Source organism: Oryctolagus cuniculus, chromosome 16, assembly GCF_051225735.1.
Source record: "Oryctolagus cuniculus isolate XC-2025 breed Fujian yellow rabbit chromosome 16, ASM5122573v1, whole genome shotgun sequence".
NCBI classification, from domain to species: domain Eukaryota; kingdom Metazoa; phylum Chordata; class Mammalia; order Lagomorpha; family Leporidae; genus Oryctolagus; species Oryctolagus cuniculus.
This window is the reverse complement of record NC_142882.1, coordinates 77,635,743-77,653,254: the sequence shown is the minus strand read 5'-3', so window position 1 is coordinate 77,653,254 and position 17,512 is coordinate 77,635,743. Positions and strand designations below refer to the sequence as shown.

General features: G+C 45.9%; 1 protein-coding gene across 28 annotated transcripts in view; it reads left to right on the top strand.

Moving 5' to 3' along the window:
- Positions 1-4,988: 4,988 nt before the first annotated feature.
- Positions 4,989-17,512, top strand: part of PPP1R9A (protein phosphatase 1 regulatory subunit 9A) — a 320,662-nt gene continuing 308,138 nt past the window's right edge. For 19 of the 28 annotated variants that reach the window (XR_016222787.1, XM_089315741.1, XM_089315740.1 and 16 more), the window contains exons 1-2: positions 4,989-5,099; positions 7,687-9,297. Coding sequence is in view for 27 of the 28 variants with exons in the window: in XM_089315741.1 (XP_089171867.1) it covers positions 7,900-9,297 (1,398 nt within the window). In the remaining variant the exon portion in view is untranslated. Of the gene's footprint in view, positions 5,492-5,969; positions 6,408-7,686; positions 9,298-17,512 lie in introns of those variants that run through there. The other 9 variants (XM_051852975.3, XM_089315732.1, XM_089315729.1 and 6 more) reach the window with 3 other exon arrangements.

The window sequence follows — 17,512 nt, the reverse complement described above, 5'->3', positions numbered from 1 at the left end:
CCAGATGGGCTGATCTGCTCCAAGCAACAGTGCACTTCTGTAGAAAGAAATACCTTCCACTTGTCTTTAAATGTGAAAATTAAAAGGAATGGGACAGCAGCTGTTGTTTCAACCTTAGAAACACTGACAATAATGAAAACATCATACTGGTCTAGCCCAACAAAAGTCTATATTTTTGGTTTTGTGTGGGTAGGTAAATAATGTGATAGTAGGGAAGAAAGATAATAATGCATCATGTTAGCCAAAAATATACCTGTAGATCCACTATGGCTTATTTGCAGATGTAAGATATTAATAGTAACTTTGAAATAATCTGAAAAAAAATCTCCATGAGTTCTACCTTTTATTTCTCATAGCAAATAACTGTAAATCCTCAGACTTCCCATGAGACATCCTTCAGGGTGAGAATCCAAGGTACTGGATACTGGATGGACCAGGATGATGATAATACACTTTGACTAATACGGACAAGTGAAGCTATTGACAGAAAGCCATGCCAAATCATTATAAATTTATTTAGACACAAAGCACATGTTTAGTTTCCAACTTCTTAGCTCATATCACAAAAACAAGACTGATCATTAGATACCCTGACATGATATTATCAGTGTTTGCCTGAGAACTCCATGACTATTGGAGACATAGATTTTACTCTACAAGGAAGTGTCTGAAATACCATAGGAAAAAAAGATGTAAACCAAAACTTTTACCCTTAAATAAGAATGGCTATTTTACGGAGTTGGCGCTGTGGCATAGTAGGTTAAGCCTCTGCCTGCAGCACCAGCATCCCATATGGGCACTGGTTTGAGTCCCGGCTGCTCCACTTCTGATCCAGCCTCCCTGCTGATGGCCTGGGAAAGCAGTGTTAGATGGTCCAAGTGCTTAGGCTCCTACACCCACATTGGAGACCCAGAACAAGTTCTTGGTTCCTGGCTTAGGATCTGCCCAGCTCTGCCTGTTGAGGCCATCTGGGTAATGAACCAGCGGATGGAAGACCTCTCTCTCTCTGTCTCTCCTGCTCTCTGTCTATAACTCTGCCTCTCAAATAAATAAATAAATATATCTTTTTAAAATAAATAAGAATGGCTATTTTAAAAGGTGGACCTTTAAGAAAACTGACATCAACATTAAAGGCTGAACTCAACCAAGCTTTTGTAAGACATTTGCAAATGTGAGATAAGCAGCTGTAGCCACACTTGGCAATGGGCTGCCTCAGCTCTATCAACAAGTTTTACTCATTACCACTGGTAAGGCGATTCTGCAATGGTGAACCATCCTCTTATGTTCAAATTATATGTAAATTACCTGCAGGCATTACTTTCACCTTGCTTTGCCTGCTCCATGCAGAAGCTAAGTCTGGAGACCTTTCACTTTGTTCTGTTCTTTTGTCTCCCTCCATGAACTTCTGTGAACACACCACGAGCCAGGAGCCCTTCTGCTGTAAGTCAAGGTGTGATGGGCAATTTTCAGCCCCTGCACAGTTTGCTTTAGTCTCTCCCTCTTTTTTTAAATTACTAATTTTTTTTTTATTCAAAAGGCAGAGACGCACAGATAGACACAGACACAGACATACAGAGAGAAAAATTTTCTACCTGCTGCTTCACTCCCCAAATGCCTGCAACAGTGGAGGCCAGGCTGGGCTGAAACCAGGAGCCTGGAACTCAGTCCAGGTCTCCCCTGTGGGTAGCACAGATCTGGGTACCTGAGCCATCCTGTGCTGCTCTTCAGGGCAGGAATTTGGCCGAGTGGTTAAGAAGCCACTGGGGAAGCCTGCACTGGGTTTGAGGCTTGGCTCTACTCCTGATTCTAGCTTCTTGCTAACACATAACCTGTGAAGCAACAACAGCTCAAGTTCTTGGGTCCCCACCACCCACGTGAGAGACCTCAATTGAGTTTCACGCTCCTGGCTTCAGCCTGGCCCAGACCCAGCTGTTGCGAGCATTTGAGGAGAGGATGGGAGATTTCTGTCTGTCTGGCTCTCTTCCTTTCAAAAAAGTTTAGTACGTAAATAAAAACTTTCAAAAAAGATAAAAATTTGGGCCGGCGCCACGGCTCACTAGGCTAATCCTCTGCCTTGCGGCGCCGGCACATGGGGTTCTAGTCCCGGTCGGGGCGCCGGATTCTGTCCCGGTTGCCCCTCTTCCAGGCCAGCTCTCTGCTGGCACCAGGGAGTGCAGTGGAGGATGGCCCAAGTGCTTGGGCCCTGCACCCCATGGGAGACCAGGAGAAGCACCTGGCTCCTGGCTCCTGCCATCGGATCAGCGCGGTGCGCCGGCCGCAGCGCGCCGGCCATTGGAGGGTGAACCAATGGCAAAAGGAAGACCTTTCTCTCTGTCTCTCTCTCTCACTATCCACTCTGCCTGTCAAAAAAAAAAAAAAAAAAAAAAAAAGATAAAAATTTGATTCAGTCTTGATTTGGCTTTAATTTCAGAGCTAAACCCAAGGTCTCATTAAACACATGAATGATTTCTTTGAATAGTTACTCAGACTATCCATTATGGATATTAAAAAATATATATATATTGAGCAAACCTCTAAAACAATGTAGAATGTATTTTATACTTTTTGTTTAACTGATAATCTTGCAGTTTGTTCTTATTAATTATGATCTTATTGGTTACAAAGGGAATGAAAATAATATTCCATAATACCCCACATGATTTATAAAAGGCTGAGAAGTTAGAGATGAAAACTGAAAAATCTCTACCCTATACACCTTTTGGATTCTTTGCATATCAATACTGAAGCTCACCTTTCATAGTCCTTTCCAGTTGAAATATGTAAGAGCTATAGGGTCTAACACCTGCACTAATACGGGTCTGTTGAACTAAGACATCCTTACAAAGTCAATATATGTCTCAGATCTTATAGAAGTGGAAATATTCTCTAAACAGCACTGTCCAATAGAAATGCCTGTGATGGAAGGGGTCTGTATCTACACTGTCCAGTAGGGTTGCCACTAGCCACATGCAGATACCCAGCCCTTCATCTGTGGCTAGTGTGACTGAGGAACTGAATTAAAAATGTTTAATTTTTATTTTGTTAGAGAGAGAGAGAGGCATTCAATTTGCTGGTTTGTTAACCGCCCCATCCCCGCAGCCAAATGCCCACAATAGCCAGAGCAGGTCCAGGCCAAAGCCAGGAGATGGGAACTCAACCCAGGTCTCCCACGTGAATGTCAGGGACCCAAATACTTGAGTCATCTGCTGTCTTCTTAGGGTCTGCATTAGCAGGAAACTGGATCGGAAGGAAAGCTAGGACTCGAACCCTGCGCTCTGATATGTGGATGTACCAAATGCACCTTAATCTCTGGGCCAAGGGCCTTCCCCTGAATTTACAACATATTTAACTGTAGTTAACTTAAACAGCTACATGTATTGGATTAGCTCAGCTCTAGCAGACCCTGTTAGAAGCTGGAGATCCATTATGGGCAACCCAGGAATCTTAAATGATCACCATGATGTTTTAAAAACTCTCTCATTCCTTCAGCATGAATTTTCCCAGAAGTTTCACATTTTCAAAGAACAAAATCCAAATCAACCAAACTCTTCAGGCTGCTTTTCTGTATGAATCATCTTTTTGCAAAGAGGTGTAAGACTGACTTTATTGCCAATTCTGCCCCCTCTTCTACAGACAGAACTTGCTGATTAGATCCTGCATTTATTTAGGTTGTTCCCCTAAAAAAACCTGGTTTCCATACTGCAAATAAATGACAGGAACTTTTCCACTAGATTATCCAGACAGCACAAATGTTCTTTCCAAAAGTGGAGACTGGATCCACGGCCCCCTCACACTGCCTGCTACATCTGTTTATGCTTATAGAAGTGACATCCACTTCATAGACAGAGGATGCCTGTCTTGGGAAAAGATGGAATTTGGGGAGCCTGAAGAAAAAAGAAACCTCACTCTTCAAAATAAAAGATGTAGTATTGATGAGCTACCAAGTCTTTCTGAAATCCAGGGAAAGGCTTTGCTCCTGGAGTACAAAGATTCAGCATTGCATCCTGCCTGGGTTCCTACCATGTCTTAGTCATCTGCTCCCTAATTAAAGGCGGAGATGTTAGGAAAGTTCAACCTCAGTTTTCCCATCTGTAAAATGTGGATAATGATGTTCCCTGGGGAAAACTTGTGGAAGCCTTTGCAATGGGCAAAAGAGGACTATGTTGTCCTTTGTGCGGGAATGCTGGAATATATCTTCAGGCTCTGGAGTTTTGGGATTCTACAAAGGTCTCCACCTTTAACTGCCTTTCACTAGGCTTTACACCACTCTGTAAACTGTAGACTTAGTGTTATGTAAAGTATTCTTACCCACAGAGAAGCAAACTACTTTTCTGCACTAAAGAGACAGCCAGTTACTGCCCTGGAGAGCAGATGGGCCCCCCACCCCTTACCTGCTATTCCCAGGGACCTTGGTTTCAGTTGCCTTTGGTCTACCCTGACCTGTAAATACTAAATTCCCCCAACACTAATTTAAATAACTTTAACAGTCGTTCCACTTTATTATTCTTGCTCATCTCTTATTATGCCTAATCTAGAGGTTCAACTTCATTATAGGTACGTATGCAGAGGAGAAAACATGCAGGACTGGCACTTTCCGGGGTTTCAGCACCCAGTGGGGACCCTGGAGTACATCCCCGTTGGGTGAGGGGAGGGCGCCTGTTATCCCAACATCATGACTCTGTGCCCTGCAGAACATGCAGCAGTTTTTGTCATTTTTCCTGACATCATTCTTCACGTTTCATCTGAGTAGGGTGCAAGATCTTGCTGGTTCCTTGCCCTAATGAGTCAAATAAAAATTTCTGACCCATGTTCTTCTGGGGAGTGTCTTTCTCTCAGGGTCATGCTCTACTCCAAAAATGACCGGGTTTGCGCCGCAGGCTGCTCCGGAGCAGTTGGAAGGTCTATATGGACAGTTGTGATCAGTTGTGTTTTGCAGGAAGGCTGTGGCACTTCCGGTATTCGGGGGCGGGGGAGAGGGAGTTCTGAGCACTTATAAAAGGGCGAGGGCGGGCAGGGGGGCCGAGCAGCCCTCCCCAGAGGAGCAACTCAAAAGAGCTGCCCCAGCCCTTTGCTTTTAGCCGGGAGACCTTGAGGTCAAGGTGGGTAGCAGGCCCCAGGCGCTGGAGGCCACGGCCAACCTGGGCCTAGTCTTGGCCCTCCAGGCCAGGGGCATGGCCCGGGCTGTGGATGCCTGGGGGTCACGGGGTTAACTGCGGCCTCCGTGGGGCTCGAGAGCGAGCAGCCCCAGGACCCAGTGCCCGGTCCAGCAGCCCAGCAGGAAGGCAGCCGGGCCCCGACAGGGCAGGCCGGGTCCCAGGCCCGAGAGGCCCCTCGCCCACGGCCGAGGGGGTGGGGCGGCCTCGCCTCGGGCCGGTGCTTTTCGCCCTCCGTTGGCCGCCAGAGGCTCCCTCTCGCTCTCGCTCCCTCTCCTGGGATTTTGCTGCTGGGCTCCCTCTCTCTGCGGCCCTAGAGTTAATCCCATCTAGCCGAGGTGAGGCACCTGTTACCCCGGGCCTTCCTCACCCCCCACCCCCCGGCCTCTCCTCCCTCACACCGCGGCCTCCCGGCTCGGTCCAACGGCCCGCGCCCGGCGACCGCACGTGCGCCCAGCCCCTTCCCCGGCCGGCGCCCCCCGCCCCGGGCCGGCCCGAGGGTGCGAGCGCGGCGCTGCCCGCCCGGCCGCCGCCCGCCATGGCGTTGGGGAGCGCGGCGCGCCTCCTGGGACCGCCCGGCGCGGGCAGAGCGCGCGTGGGGGCCGAGGCGCGAGTGGCCGCGGCCGCCGCAGCCGCCGTGCGCGCCGCGCCGTGAGGAGCGGGTGGCGGGGCGGCCAGCGGGCCGGCGCCGAGCCGCGGCCACCGTGGGGCGGGGGGCGCCTGCGAGGAGGGGGTGGGAGCCGCGGCGGCGCGACCCTCCCCGCCCGCGGCGCTCCCGCTCGGGTAAGGGGGAGGCTGAGCGCGGCGCGAGGAGCCGGGGAGGGTGGCGATGGAGAGGCGCGCAGCCAGCTGGTACAAAGGCTGAGTTGCAGGCTGGGGTGGGGGCGGCTCGTGGTCTGGGAGCGCCAGGTTGAGGATCGGAGGCTTTATCAGTGGGATCTATTGTTTCCTGGCACGAGGGGAGGGATTTATGTTCATTACCCTGTCATTTTTTTCTTGCTTTTTATTTTATTTTATTTTATTTATTTATTTTTTTACTGTGGCTAGGGAGCTCGTCTCTCCCCGTGCCACCCTGGGCTCCGCTTGGCAGCCGCCGGGAGCCGCAGCCAAGGTGTCAGGACTTAAGGTGCTTCTTGGCACAAAGCTAGACTGCGACCTCCTACCGTAGCGCCTGGCGTCACCTGCTCGCACGGCCCGGCCCCGGGGCCGAGGGACTGCGTCCCGAAGCAGGCTTGGGAACCGGCCGCCTCTCAAGTTGGTGTTATTTATGTTTGTCTTTTGTGAGGGCAGGATTTGAACCCTCCCCGGCGGCCCCTCCGCCTCCGCCCCCTCGGGCTGAGCTGGCGGGGGAGGGAGTGGGGCGGGTGTGTGTGTGTGTGTGTGTGTGTGTGTGTGTGGAGGGGCGAGGGGCGGGTGTGGATGGCTTTAAAAAAAATGTCAGGGTAAAAGGAGATTGTCGATGGTTTAGAAAAAAAAAAAAACAAGGAAAAAAACGAAACGAAACAGGCAACACACTCTGTAGCAGTCCTTGTTTGCATGGGCCTGCATGCGCGCTGGGCCAGGAGCCCAGTCTGGAGGCGATTTAAGCGAAAGTGATTGTGGGCGAGGGTGCCAGGGCTTGGGGAGTCAGAGCAAAACCAAACCAAAACCTAAACAAGACAGGAAACCTTTAGCACCGCATTGTCTGCTGCTCAGTGGATCCGGCAAGTGCTGGATTGCTGGTGTATCGATTGGGAATCCAGCTGTGGGCTAGAGCAGGCCAGCAGCAGGCATTGCCTCGCCGTCTCAGCTTGCAGTAAGCTGGAGGCCAGGAGGCATACACGAATCAGGGCTTTGGAGAGAGGTGGCATGGTGTCCTGATTGCCACAAGCTCACGCATTTATTCGCATGATAGTCCACATCCCACTTCCTAATTAACAGTAGCCACTGTTAGGATACTTCCCCATGCTTGATAGAACTGAACTGGAAGAACTTTTTTTTCCTGCTTGTTTTGGTTGGAAATTGCTTTGGGGATGCGATAGAAGAGTGATACCCTCAAGAGTGAAGAGAAGCCTCTATGGGCATGTTTTTAAGTTTCTAAACTTCATCACTTTCACTTGTTTGCCTCGGTGTGGGGAATCCTGGATGATAATTCTGGACAGTTAGATGATGAGTCTTGAAGGTCTATGAACTGTTGTTTCCTTTTAAGGTCTTTAAGGTCGTTTACAAAAGCAACCAATTCTCAGGCTAATGTATTGTTTTCAGATGTACTTATGTGTAACTGTGTGTGTATGACAGGGGAGAGAGAGAGAAAGAGAGAGAGAGAGAGAGAGAAACTGAGTGGTTGATAGGGATCTCCAAATTCTGATTGAGATATTTTTGTTACCAAAGACCAATTAGAATAACTTTGAGCTTCTTGACTTTTAGCTACCTTTTTCAATAAGCAATGATTTCTGTTTGATGGGTGGCTAAACCACATGGAAAATAAAGTATGTATCAGTAACATAAATTCAAATAAGTCAGTGAGTTCGGAAATTCATTTCTTCTGTTCCAGATGAACTTCAACGTGTTGCTTTGAAAAAGCCATTTTGTGTTAAGGCTTGACTGTGAATGGCCCCCTGATATACCTGTTGGGACGATCACAACAGAGTATGCTTTTTGAGAGGTACTTGGCTTGACCAGATATTGGTACTAGAGAAAAGAGGTATTTTGTGTTTTGTTTTATCCTGATCATTATGAACATTGGCTTTTGACCCCTGAAGTAAAAATGTTGAAAGCTGAGTCTTCAGGTGAACGAACCACTCTCAGAAGTGCCTCTCCACACAGGAATGCGTATAGAACTGAGTTCCAGGCACTGAAAAGTACCTTTGACAAACCCAAGTCAGATGGAGAACAGAAAGCAAAAGAAGGGGGTGAGGGTTCTCAGCAGAGCAGGGGGAGGAAATATGGCTCCAATGTCAACAGAATTAAAAACCTGTTTATGCAGATGGGTATGGAGCCCAATGAGAATACTGCAGTTGTTGCCAAAACCAGGGGGAAAGGTAGACCTTCATCCCCTCAGAGGAGAATGAAGCCCAAAGAATTTCTGGAGAAGACAGATGGCTCGGTGGTTAGGTTGGAGTCCTCTGTTTCCGAACGCATCAGTCGATTCGACACCCTGTACGATGGTCCTTCTTACTCCAAGTTCACGGAGACTCGGAAGATGTTTGAGAGAAGCGTGCACGAGTCAGGACCCAACAACCGCTATTCCCCAAAGAAGGAGAAGGCTGGAGGGGGGGAGCCGCAGGACGAGTGGGGAGGCTCCAAGTCCAACCGAGGCAGCACTGACTCATTGGACAGCCTCAGCTCACGGACCGAGGCTGTCTCTCCAACCGTGAGTCAACTGAGTGCTGTATTTGAGAACACTGATTCCCCTGGGACTGTCAGTTCTGAGAAGGCTGAAAACAGCGAGTACTCAGTGACTGGGCACTACCCCCTGAATCTGCCAACCGTCACTGTGACAAATCTCGATACCTTCGGCCGCCTGAAGGATTCTAATTCGTGGGCTCCTTCAAACAAACAAGGTGTTGATGCAGAGGATGCTCCGAAGAGTGACTCAACCCCAGTGCTAGAAGTGGCTTCTAGAAGTACCTCTGTGGCTCCGGCTCCTACTGAAGAGAACCAGCAGAGCAAGGAAGCCGGGGACTCCTCATCTAACCTAGAGGCTCCCAGCAGAGTCGACGCAGACACTCCTGAAGGACCTTGTGCTGAAAATCGGGCAATGCCGAGGTCTGAAATCCTTTCCCCGCCACACCAACCCTCAGCAGATGCCGAAGAAAATGTGGTCGAGGGCGAGGCAGCCGAGCAACTGAGAAAAGACCCTGCGGGTGGTGATTTCACCTCTCCTGTTGCTTCTGCAGACACCTGTGGAAAAGAAGTACCTGAAGATGCAGACGATTTCGAGAGTTCCCACGTGTACATGCACAGTGACTATAACGTGTATAGGGTGAGATCCAGGTGTAACTCAGACTGGGGAGAGACAGGTACCGAGCAGGATGAGGAGGATGACAGTGACGAGAATAATGACTATCAGCCAGACATGGACTACTCGGAAATCCTTGGACTGCCTGAAGAGGAAGAAATCCCAGCAAACAGGAAGATCAAGTTCAGCAGTGCTCCGATTAAGGTGAGTATGTCCTTTGCATTTGTTTTTAGGCCTAACTGGATGCAGAATAGATTTGAAAAGTGTTAGAAGTTTTTGTTGGCATTCAAGATTGTTGAGATGCACCTGTTGTCAGGTGATTTTAAAAGCTTGGTGTTTGAGAGGTATCAGTCACTTGGATTACATTGAGTTAGAGCGGTATCCACCAATAGTGAGCACTGTTTAAGTTGAGGAAGTTTGGGGATTTTTGAAAAGCATTCCAGTGGCTTGGAGCATTGGTACTGTACAGGCTGAAAACCAGGAGTGTTAGTTTGTAATACAACCACTTTCACAAGTGTATCTAAAGTTACCTATAAATAATTATATTTTCTAAGTCTATATACACTATAGGTTATGAGGAATAATGAACAGTGGAAGAGTTAAAGTAACTTTGAAATAACATTCCCTATGAACTTGCTTCAGAAATCTGATTTATTCCTTACTAAGTGTAAGTGGATTGTGAGGAATGCTGTTGGAGCTGAATTTTATTTTTTGTACTGCTACTTGGTATTGGACATTTGATTTATGGAAATATATTAGCTGACTTAAATACTTGGATTGAAAAACTATGCAAACAGCTTTGAGTTCAGAATTTGTTATGTAGCTTTATAGTGAAATTTTGTGAAAGGAGGTAAATATTGATTTGCCAATTGTGGATTTATTTTTACTTCTCAAAAATGGGATGAGAGCCAGTTGAATTCAGACGCCCTATTCTAGTGACTTCACCAAGTGAACATTTGGTGTAGAACAGTACAAAGCCCATCGGCGCGGTGGTGGCACATGAGCTGGGGGTGATGGCAGCAGGGCCGCGGGTGGTTGGTGAAGTATCTGCATCCCTGGGGAGTCTTCGCCAAGTGCACTTGTGCAGCGGCTCAGCCCCGGGGGAATCCAGAGGGCTACAATGGCACATGTGTAGCTTGACACCACTTTCTAGGGGCTTCTGGCTTACACAGTGTGTGTATATAGATTTGGAATTTGATATCATACCTTTTTAAACCTTCTCAAAATCTAAAAACCACTCTCTGTCATTATCTTCATCTGATGAGTTTCTATGTAAGACTTGTAAGACTACATGGAAACAGCCAAAAGGGAATCTGACGTTTCTTTAATGGTGAAATACTATGTTGAGATGAAGTAATAATCTGTGAAATTATTTGCAGATGTTAGCAGGAAAACTCTCATTTTATTAGTGTCAGACAGAAATTGTGGATCAGAATGGGACATTTCGAGTCAGGGTTTAACGGGAAACATGAGATGTGAATTAGTTTGAAAGTGAGCTAAGTTTCTTTGCAGTTCTTTGCTACTGGCCTTTGTTTTTCTCTCTGTTTTCCCTTGTCATCTTCCCACTCTCCACAACCTCTAGGCACTGTCTTCCAAGGTGCCTCTCCCTTAAGTCTATCCGTGAGTTCCTACATTTCACCATTCATGTTTTCTTTGAACATCATCTCTGTACTCTTTAGGAAGAAAGCCATAAGATTAAATTGCTTCACATAGAACAAGGCAAGGATAATTGAAATGCACTCTTCAAGGAGTATGTTAAACCCAGTGACTTAGTTTTTAATAGGGGGATCGGAGCTTATGAAAATGTATCAAGTTAGAACAATGCCCCCTCAGTCGGATGGGACACCAGCCTTGCATTTGGGTCCTGTGCTGCACAAAACGTACCTGCACAGGAGTAGGTTTATTGGATTTTAAAAGAGTCATCATTGAAATGTGTCTGTTCATATGTGAACAAATTAGCTCTTGGAGTAAGATATTCAGAAATTGAAGTCGTTTTTAATATTATCGCTCTTAATTTTCACATAGGAGACCGGATTCACATAGGAATGAATGAAAACACATACACTGAAGTTTAAGAGACATAGAAGACATTTCATCAAAAATTTAGATCAAGCATCTGATGTGTGAGAAGATGCTAGTGCGTTGCACTTTATTGGACACACACACACAGTGCTAGTTGGAGTGGATTGAGTTTGGAAGCAGCAATTCCTTATTAGCCCCTTTGTAATGAATAAAGCAGTTCTTCATTCTAGTTGCTCCCATTGTTTGCCATGCAAGTGGGTCCACTTGGAAATTTTCAGAGCTGCTTTCTACTGGCGGTAGTGGCAGTAGTAACAGGGTTATTCTCTAATTAAGATTTTTTTTTGACTGGAAGGGTGGTAATAATTAAATTCATTAAGTATTTATTGAAGACTAATCATGTGTGTTCTGTCTTGCTGTCAGCTGTGGAAGAAACACGCGTCTCTAAGTTTTCTCCTTCTGTGAGCTTGTGGAGTCAGTTCTTAAACACATATAGCACAGTGTAAAGAAAAGTGCCAAAATAGCTAATATCCTGTGAGTCCTTTAAAAAAAATGTGGCTGTACTAAATACATAGAATAAAAGGGATTTGATAGATATTTGGAAAGGAATGCACACAATCGTTCCTTATGTGTGTTTCCTTATTCTGCTCATAGGATTTATTCATGAAATGGGAAGTTGCGATTTCCAGCCTAAATCTTTTCCTTTGACACTTAAGCACAGTCCCTCTTTGAGAAGCAACAGGGAATATATTCCTTACAGAAATGAGTTTTGGAGCATTTATATTCTTTTACTGATATCTTCATTTTATCATTTGCTGTGTTTCCAACATCTTTAGTCTTATGTTGTAGGTCTTGCTCATGATGTGTGTGTGTGTGTGTGTGTGTGTGTGTGTGATACTGTCCTTAGAATGTAGTTCAGTTCTGTGGCTGTTTTAATAGGTACTTCCCTAAAATGTCTTAAATCTGCACCTAGAAGAGCATCAAAATGATGCCTGATCTTTTCTGTGTGGCATTTTCCTTCTATTTGTTAGTGGCTTTTAAAAGTAGTGGATTGGATTGCTGGTCAGCAGTTAGTATGACTGCCTAATCTTTCACGGACATGGTCATTTCTTATTGACAGCTTGATGTGTTTTATAGAGTCGTGGAGTATTAGAAAGGGATATAAAACAGAAAATATAAAATCCAATTTTGAGATATGGAATGGAAGACTTTATATGCTATACTAATTGGAGATGTGGAGTTATGCTTTTATTCACTGGAATTTCTAAAAACCAAGAGATGGAATTAGAGTAAATTTGTTTTGGATAAATCAAAGATGGAGAAGATAATGCTGATCAGATTTTTTTTCTGTTGCTTCAGAGCACTTACTGCGCCCCTGCTATGTGCCAGGAACAATGTGAATGTCATAAACACACAAAGTGACTGGAGCCGACTGAGCAGGAGCTGCTGAGTCGGGAAGCAGGCGGCCCACGCAGGGGGCCCCTCAGACCATTCAGCCCGACTCTGCTCCTCGATGATCTTTCCAAGGTCACTGCGACCTCCTTCAGGAAGGCGTTGCTCCCTCAGTGTTTCTGTTAGCTTTATGTCCTTTGGATTGGCATTTCTGAGATACAGTCATATATATATATAGATATGTATAGATATATATGACATACATATATACATATATGTCATATATCTATACATATATCCCCTTTGTAATTAATAATAATAATAAATATATATATATATAGGAGATTTCCCTAATTTCCCGCAGGGTTAATGTTGAGGTGTCTTGTGTTAAACTTGGAGAGTTTCTCAAACTGTGTGGAGCTTTACAGAGCTGGAGCTCAAAGGGGTATGGGAAGGCTGAGACCGTGTCTTTAAACCTTGCAGAGTGGTTGTAGAGAAGGGGGAGAGGGAGTCTATCCGTCTTTGGGGGCTCTGAGTCTTTGCTGGGAGGTCCGTGGTTCTCTGCATTGAGGGTGGCATTCAGGGCCCAGTTCTTCTGAGACACTGCTTTTGTCTGCTGCTTTTGTCTTCCTGGGTGCCTTTCTTTCTTTGCTCCAGTTTTGTCAATGCTTTTTCAATCTTAGTATGCAGATGAGTCACTTGGGGATCCTGGTAAAAGTGCAGGTTCTGATTCTGTAGGTGTTTCATGGGAAATTGCTTGGATAGAATGCTTAACCTCCAAGAGCACTACCCAGCAAGATGCCTCCGGAGGCTACAATAGAAAGGCTCAGCAACCCAATTGAAATGCTTGAATCTCATGATTTATCGAATTAATTTAAAGCCTAAGTCCAGAAGCAAGAGGAATGCCATGGGGTAAGTTAACCCCTTTCAGTAACATGCAAATTAGGCTGGAAGGACCACACCTCCTGCATTTTAGGTGAACAAAGTTCATATGTCCTGTGTCTCTTTCACATAGATCTTCTCCATTGATGGTGTGGTTATGAGGAGGAGAGGGTGGTATTTGAGCCCATACTGTACAAACTCATGATGTCTGAGATCAGTGATAGATACTTACCCTATTGAAGAGATGTGGGACAGGTGCACCCAGGTACGCCAGCAGCTTTGCCAGTTTACCTGCCAATGAGCCATGAGTTTTACTTGCTTTTCTTGGGTTTAGCACTTGGAGATGCAGAATAGGACCACACTAGGTGTCCTCAGGAGGTAACTGGTAGGAGGAGACATACATGTTTGTCCAGAGATGGGATAATAATGCCTTGGTCTTTCCATCCCTTTCTGTCAGTGAACCTTATTTGTTTCATCTTATTTTTTATTTATTCTGTCTTTTTTTTTTGTCATTTCTTATAGGTTACTTACTTACCTAATGTATTTAAGGGGGCGGGGGAGGAAGAGAGGGTGAAATCTCTCTCTCTCTCTCTCTCATACACACACACACACACACACACACACACAGTGGTTCACTCCCCAGATGGCTGCAACAGTGAAGGCTGGGCTAGGTCAAAGCCAGGAGCCACGTGAGTGGCAAGGGCACAGGTTCTTGGCTCATCTTCCACTGCCTTACCGGTGTGTCAGTGGGAAGCTGGCTGAGAAGCAGAGCAGCAGGGACTTGAACTGGCACTCTGACAATGGGGTGTTGGTGTCCCAAGCAGCAGCTTAACCTCCTGCACCACAGCTCTGGCCCCACAGAATTTAATGTTCTTGGGTACTACAACAGACCTGGGGGAGAGGAGGCCTGGCGTGGACCCTGGGTTTGACATTTCCTACAAGCTCCTCTGTGCTGGTGCCACTGATCATGCGGATCATTCTTTGGGATGGGGGTTTGAAGCTCAGTCCTCCTGCTGGTGAAGGGGCTGGCCATGACATGCTGGGGAAGTGCTTTTAATAAGCCTGCTGTCCAGAGGAGGCTGCTGTAACTGGTTGGCTGGAATAGCATTCTTGGAAGATGAAGCCAGGCATAATCTTGTGAGGTGCTTTGCTTATGGATACCAATGTGGACTATGATCCCTGCATTTGCAAGCAGTCTATGTCATTAAAAAGTCACATCCTAGACCCTTGTGTGTTCTGAGTCTTTAATTATAAAAGGACAAAAGAGGAACTTCTTGATAGGCTCAGAGATTCTATTTCTTTTAATCGTTTGGATGCCTAAATTAATAAACTTCTGGAGAGACTCGTTTAACTTGTTTTAATTTGTGTAACTTTGATGGTATGGCATTTGATTTCCTTTTAAACTTTGATGTTTTGTAAGTTATGGTTCATAATGGATTAAGGGAAATATTTTACTTTTAAGATTTATTTATTTATTTAAAAGCAGAGTTACAGAGAGGCAGAGAGAGAGAGAGAGAGAGAGAGAGAGAAAGAGAGAGAGAGAGAGAGGTCTTCCATTTGCTGGCGCACTGGTTCACTCCCTAAATGGCTGCAACAGCTGGAGCTGGGCCAATCTGAAACCAGGAGCTTCTTCCAGGTCTCCCAGTTGGGTGCATGGGCCCAAGGACTTGGGCTATTTTCTACTTTCACAGACCATAGCATAGAGCTGGATGGGAAGTAGAGCAGCTGGAACTTGAACTAGTGCCCATATGGGATGCTGGCATTGCAGGCGGCGGCTTTACCTGCTACACCACGGTGCTGGCCCTATGAAGTATTTTAATTCACTGTGTAAAATCATATCATAAATATTGTGTGAGTTCTAAAGTCCAAATGTAGGCACTATGATATTTTTAAAGACTTATTTATTTACTTGAGAGGCATAGTTACAGAGAGAGTGGGAGTGAAGGGGGGGGGGAGGGAGGGAGGAAGGTAGGGAGAGAAAGAAAGAGGCCTTCTATCCACTGGTTCACTACTCAAATGGCCGCAATGGTCAGAGATGTGCCAATCTGAAGCCAGCAGCCAGGAGCTTCTTCCCGTCTCCCACGAGGGTGCAAGGGCCCAAGGACTTGGGTCATCATCTACTGCTTTCCCAGGCAATAGCTGAGAGCTGGATCTGAAGAGGAGCAGCCAGGGTTCAAACCGGTGCCCATATGGGATGCCAACACTGCAGGCGGATGCTTAACTTACCATGCCAGAGCTGCAGCTGTGCACTATAATATTTTTTAAAAAACTGAACAATGAATGATCATTTGGTATTTAAAAGAGATTCTTTTCTTTTTTCTTCTTTTTCTTTTTTTAAAGGTTTTATTTATGTATTTGAAAGGCAGAGTGACAGAGAGAGATGGAGAGACAGACAGGAAGATCTTCCATGAGCTATTTAACTCCCCAAATGCTTACAACAGGACTCATAAAGATTTTGTTTTTCTTCTGAACTTCCTCACAAATGACACTACTTGTTGGATTCATGAGTTTCATAGATAAGACACTAAATCTGGAGCAAAGCAAAATAACTTTCTATCATGTTAACCATACGTATTTACCTTTTTTTATTTTTATTTTTTTAAGATTTATTTATTTATATGAAAGTCAGAATTACACAGAAAGAAGGAGAAGTAGACAGGGAGAGAGCTTCCATCTGATGGTTCACTCCCCAGGTGGCCATAGCAGCCAGTGCTGGGCCAGGCTGAAGCCAGGAGCCAGGAGCTTCTTCCAGGTCTCTGTCGTGGGTGCCTGGGCCCAAACACTTGGGCCATATTCCGTTGCTTCTCCCAGGCTGTGTAGCAGGGAGCTAGATTGGAAGTGGAGCAGCTGGTGTTACAGGCAGCAGCTTTACCAGCTATGCCACAACACTGGACCCATGCATAATTTATCTTGTTAACCCAATTGCATGCCAATTAAGAGTAACTTGTTTTAAATCTTATCTTCACTGGATTTTTTTGCTAACTTTTTTACTTCATTGCCTCTGAAAAAGAAGAAAGGTTTATGAATTTCTGTGGAGAAATACAATTAGATGTAGGGTAAATTATATATTAAGGTTAGAAAATAACTTGTTGGTTTTGGGACTGTTATCTAACTGCTTGTTTTGTTTTTCCTTAATTTTCTTGTTTAAAAAAAGGATTTTGTTTATTTATTTAAGAGGTAGAGTTACAGGGCTGGCGCCGTAGCTCACTTGGTTAATCCTCTGCCTGCGGCGCCAGCATCCCATATGGGCACTGGGTTCTAGTCCCGGTTGCTCCTCTTCAAGTCCAGCTCTCTGCTATGGCCCGGGAGGGCAGTGGAGGATGGCCCAAGTGCTTGGGCCCTTGCACCCCCATGGGAGAACAGGAAGAAACACCTGGCTCCTGGCTTCGGATCGGCACAGTACCGGCCATAGCAGCTATTTGGGGAGTGAACCAATGGAAGGAAGACCTTTCTCTTTGTCTCTCCCTCTCACTGTCTATAACTCTACCTGTCAAATAAATAAAAAAGAAAAAAAATAGGTAGAGTTACAGACAGAGAAGGGTCTTCCATCTGCTGATTCACTCCCCATACGGCCGCAACGACTGGACCTGGGCCAACTGAAGCCAGGAGCCAGGAGCTTCTTCCAGGTCTCCCACCTGGGTTCAGGGGCCCAAGCATTTTAGCATCTTCAGCTGTTTTCCCAGGCCATCAGCAGAGAGCTGGATGGGAAGAGGAACGGCTGGGGACATGAACTGGCACCCATATGGGATGCAGGTGCTGCAGGTGGAGGCTTAGCCTACTGCGTCACAGCGCCGGCCCCCTTTTCCTTAAATCTCTAACCTCTGCCTTTTTGGACCTGTCTTATTTTTGTCCTTTGGCTTCATTCTATTCTTAAGTACTCACTTTGAAAAAGAAGAAAACTTTGAAGTTATACTTCCTAGTTTTTTTCCTGGTTACTTTTAACATTTTCTCTTGGTTTTTGTTGATTTGTGACATAGAAACATAAGAGATGAGAAATTCTTAGAGGTAATCTAGAGTAAATTTCCCAGTTCCATCAGGAAGCCCCTCAACAGCATATTGCTAACAGGTGACCTTTCAGCTTCTCCTGAGTGATTCCACGTACGGGGAGTTTATTACTGGAAAGTTA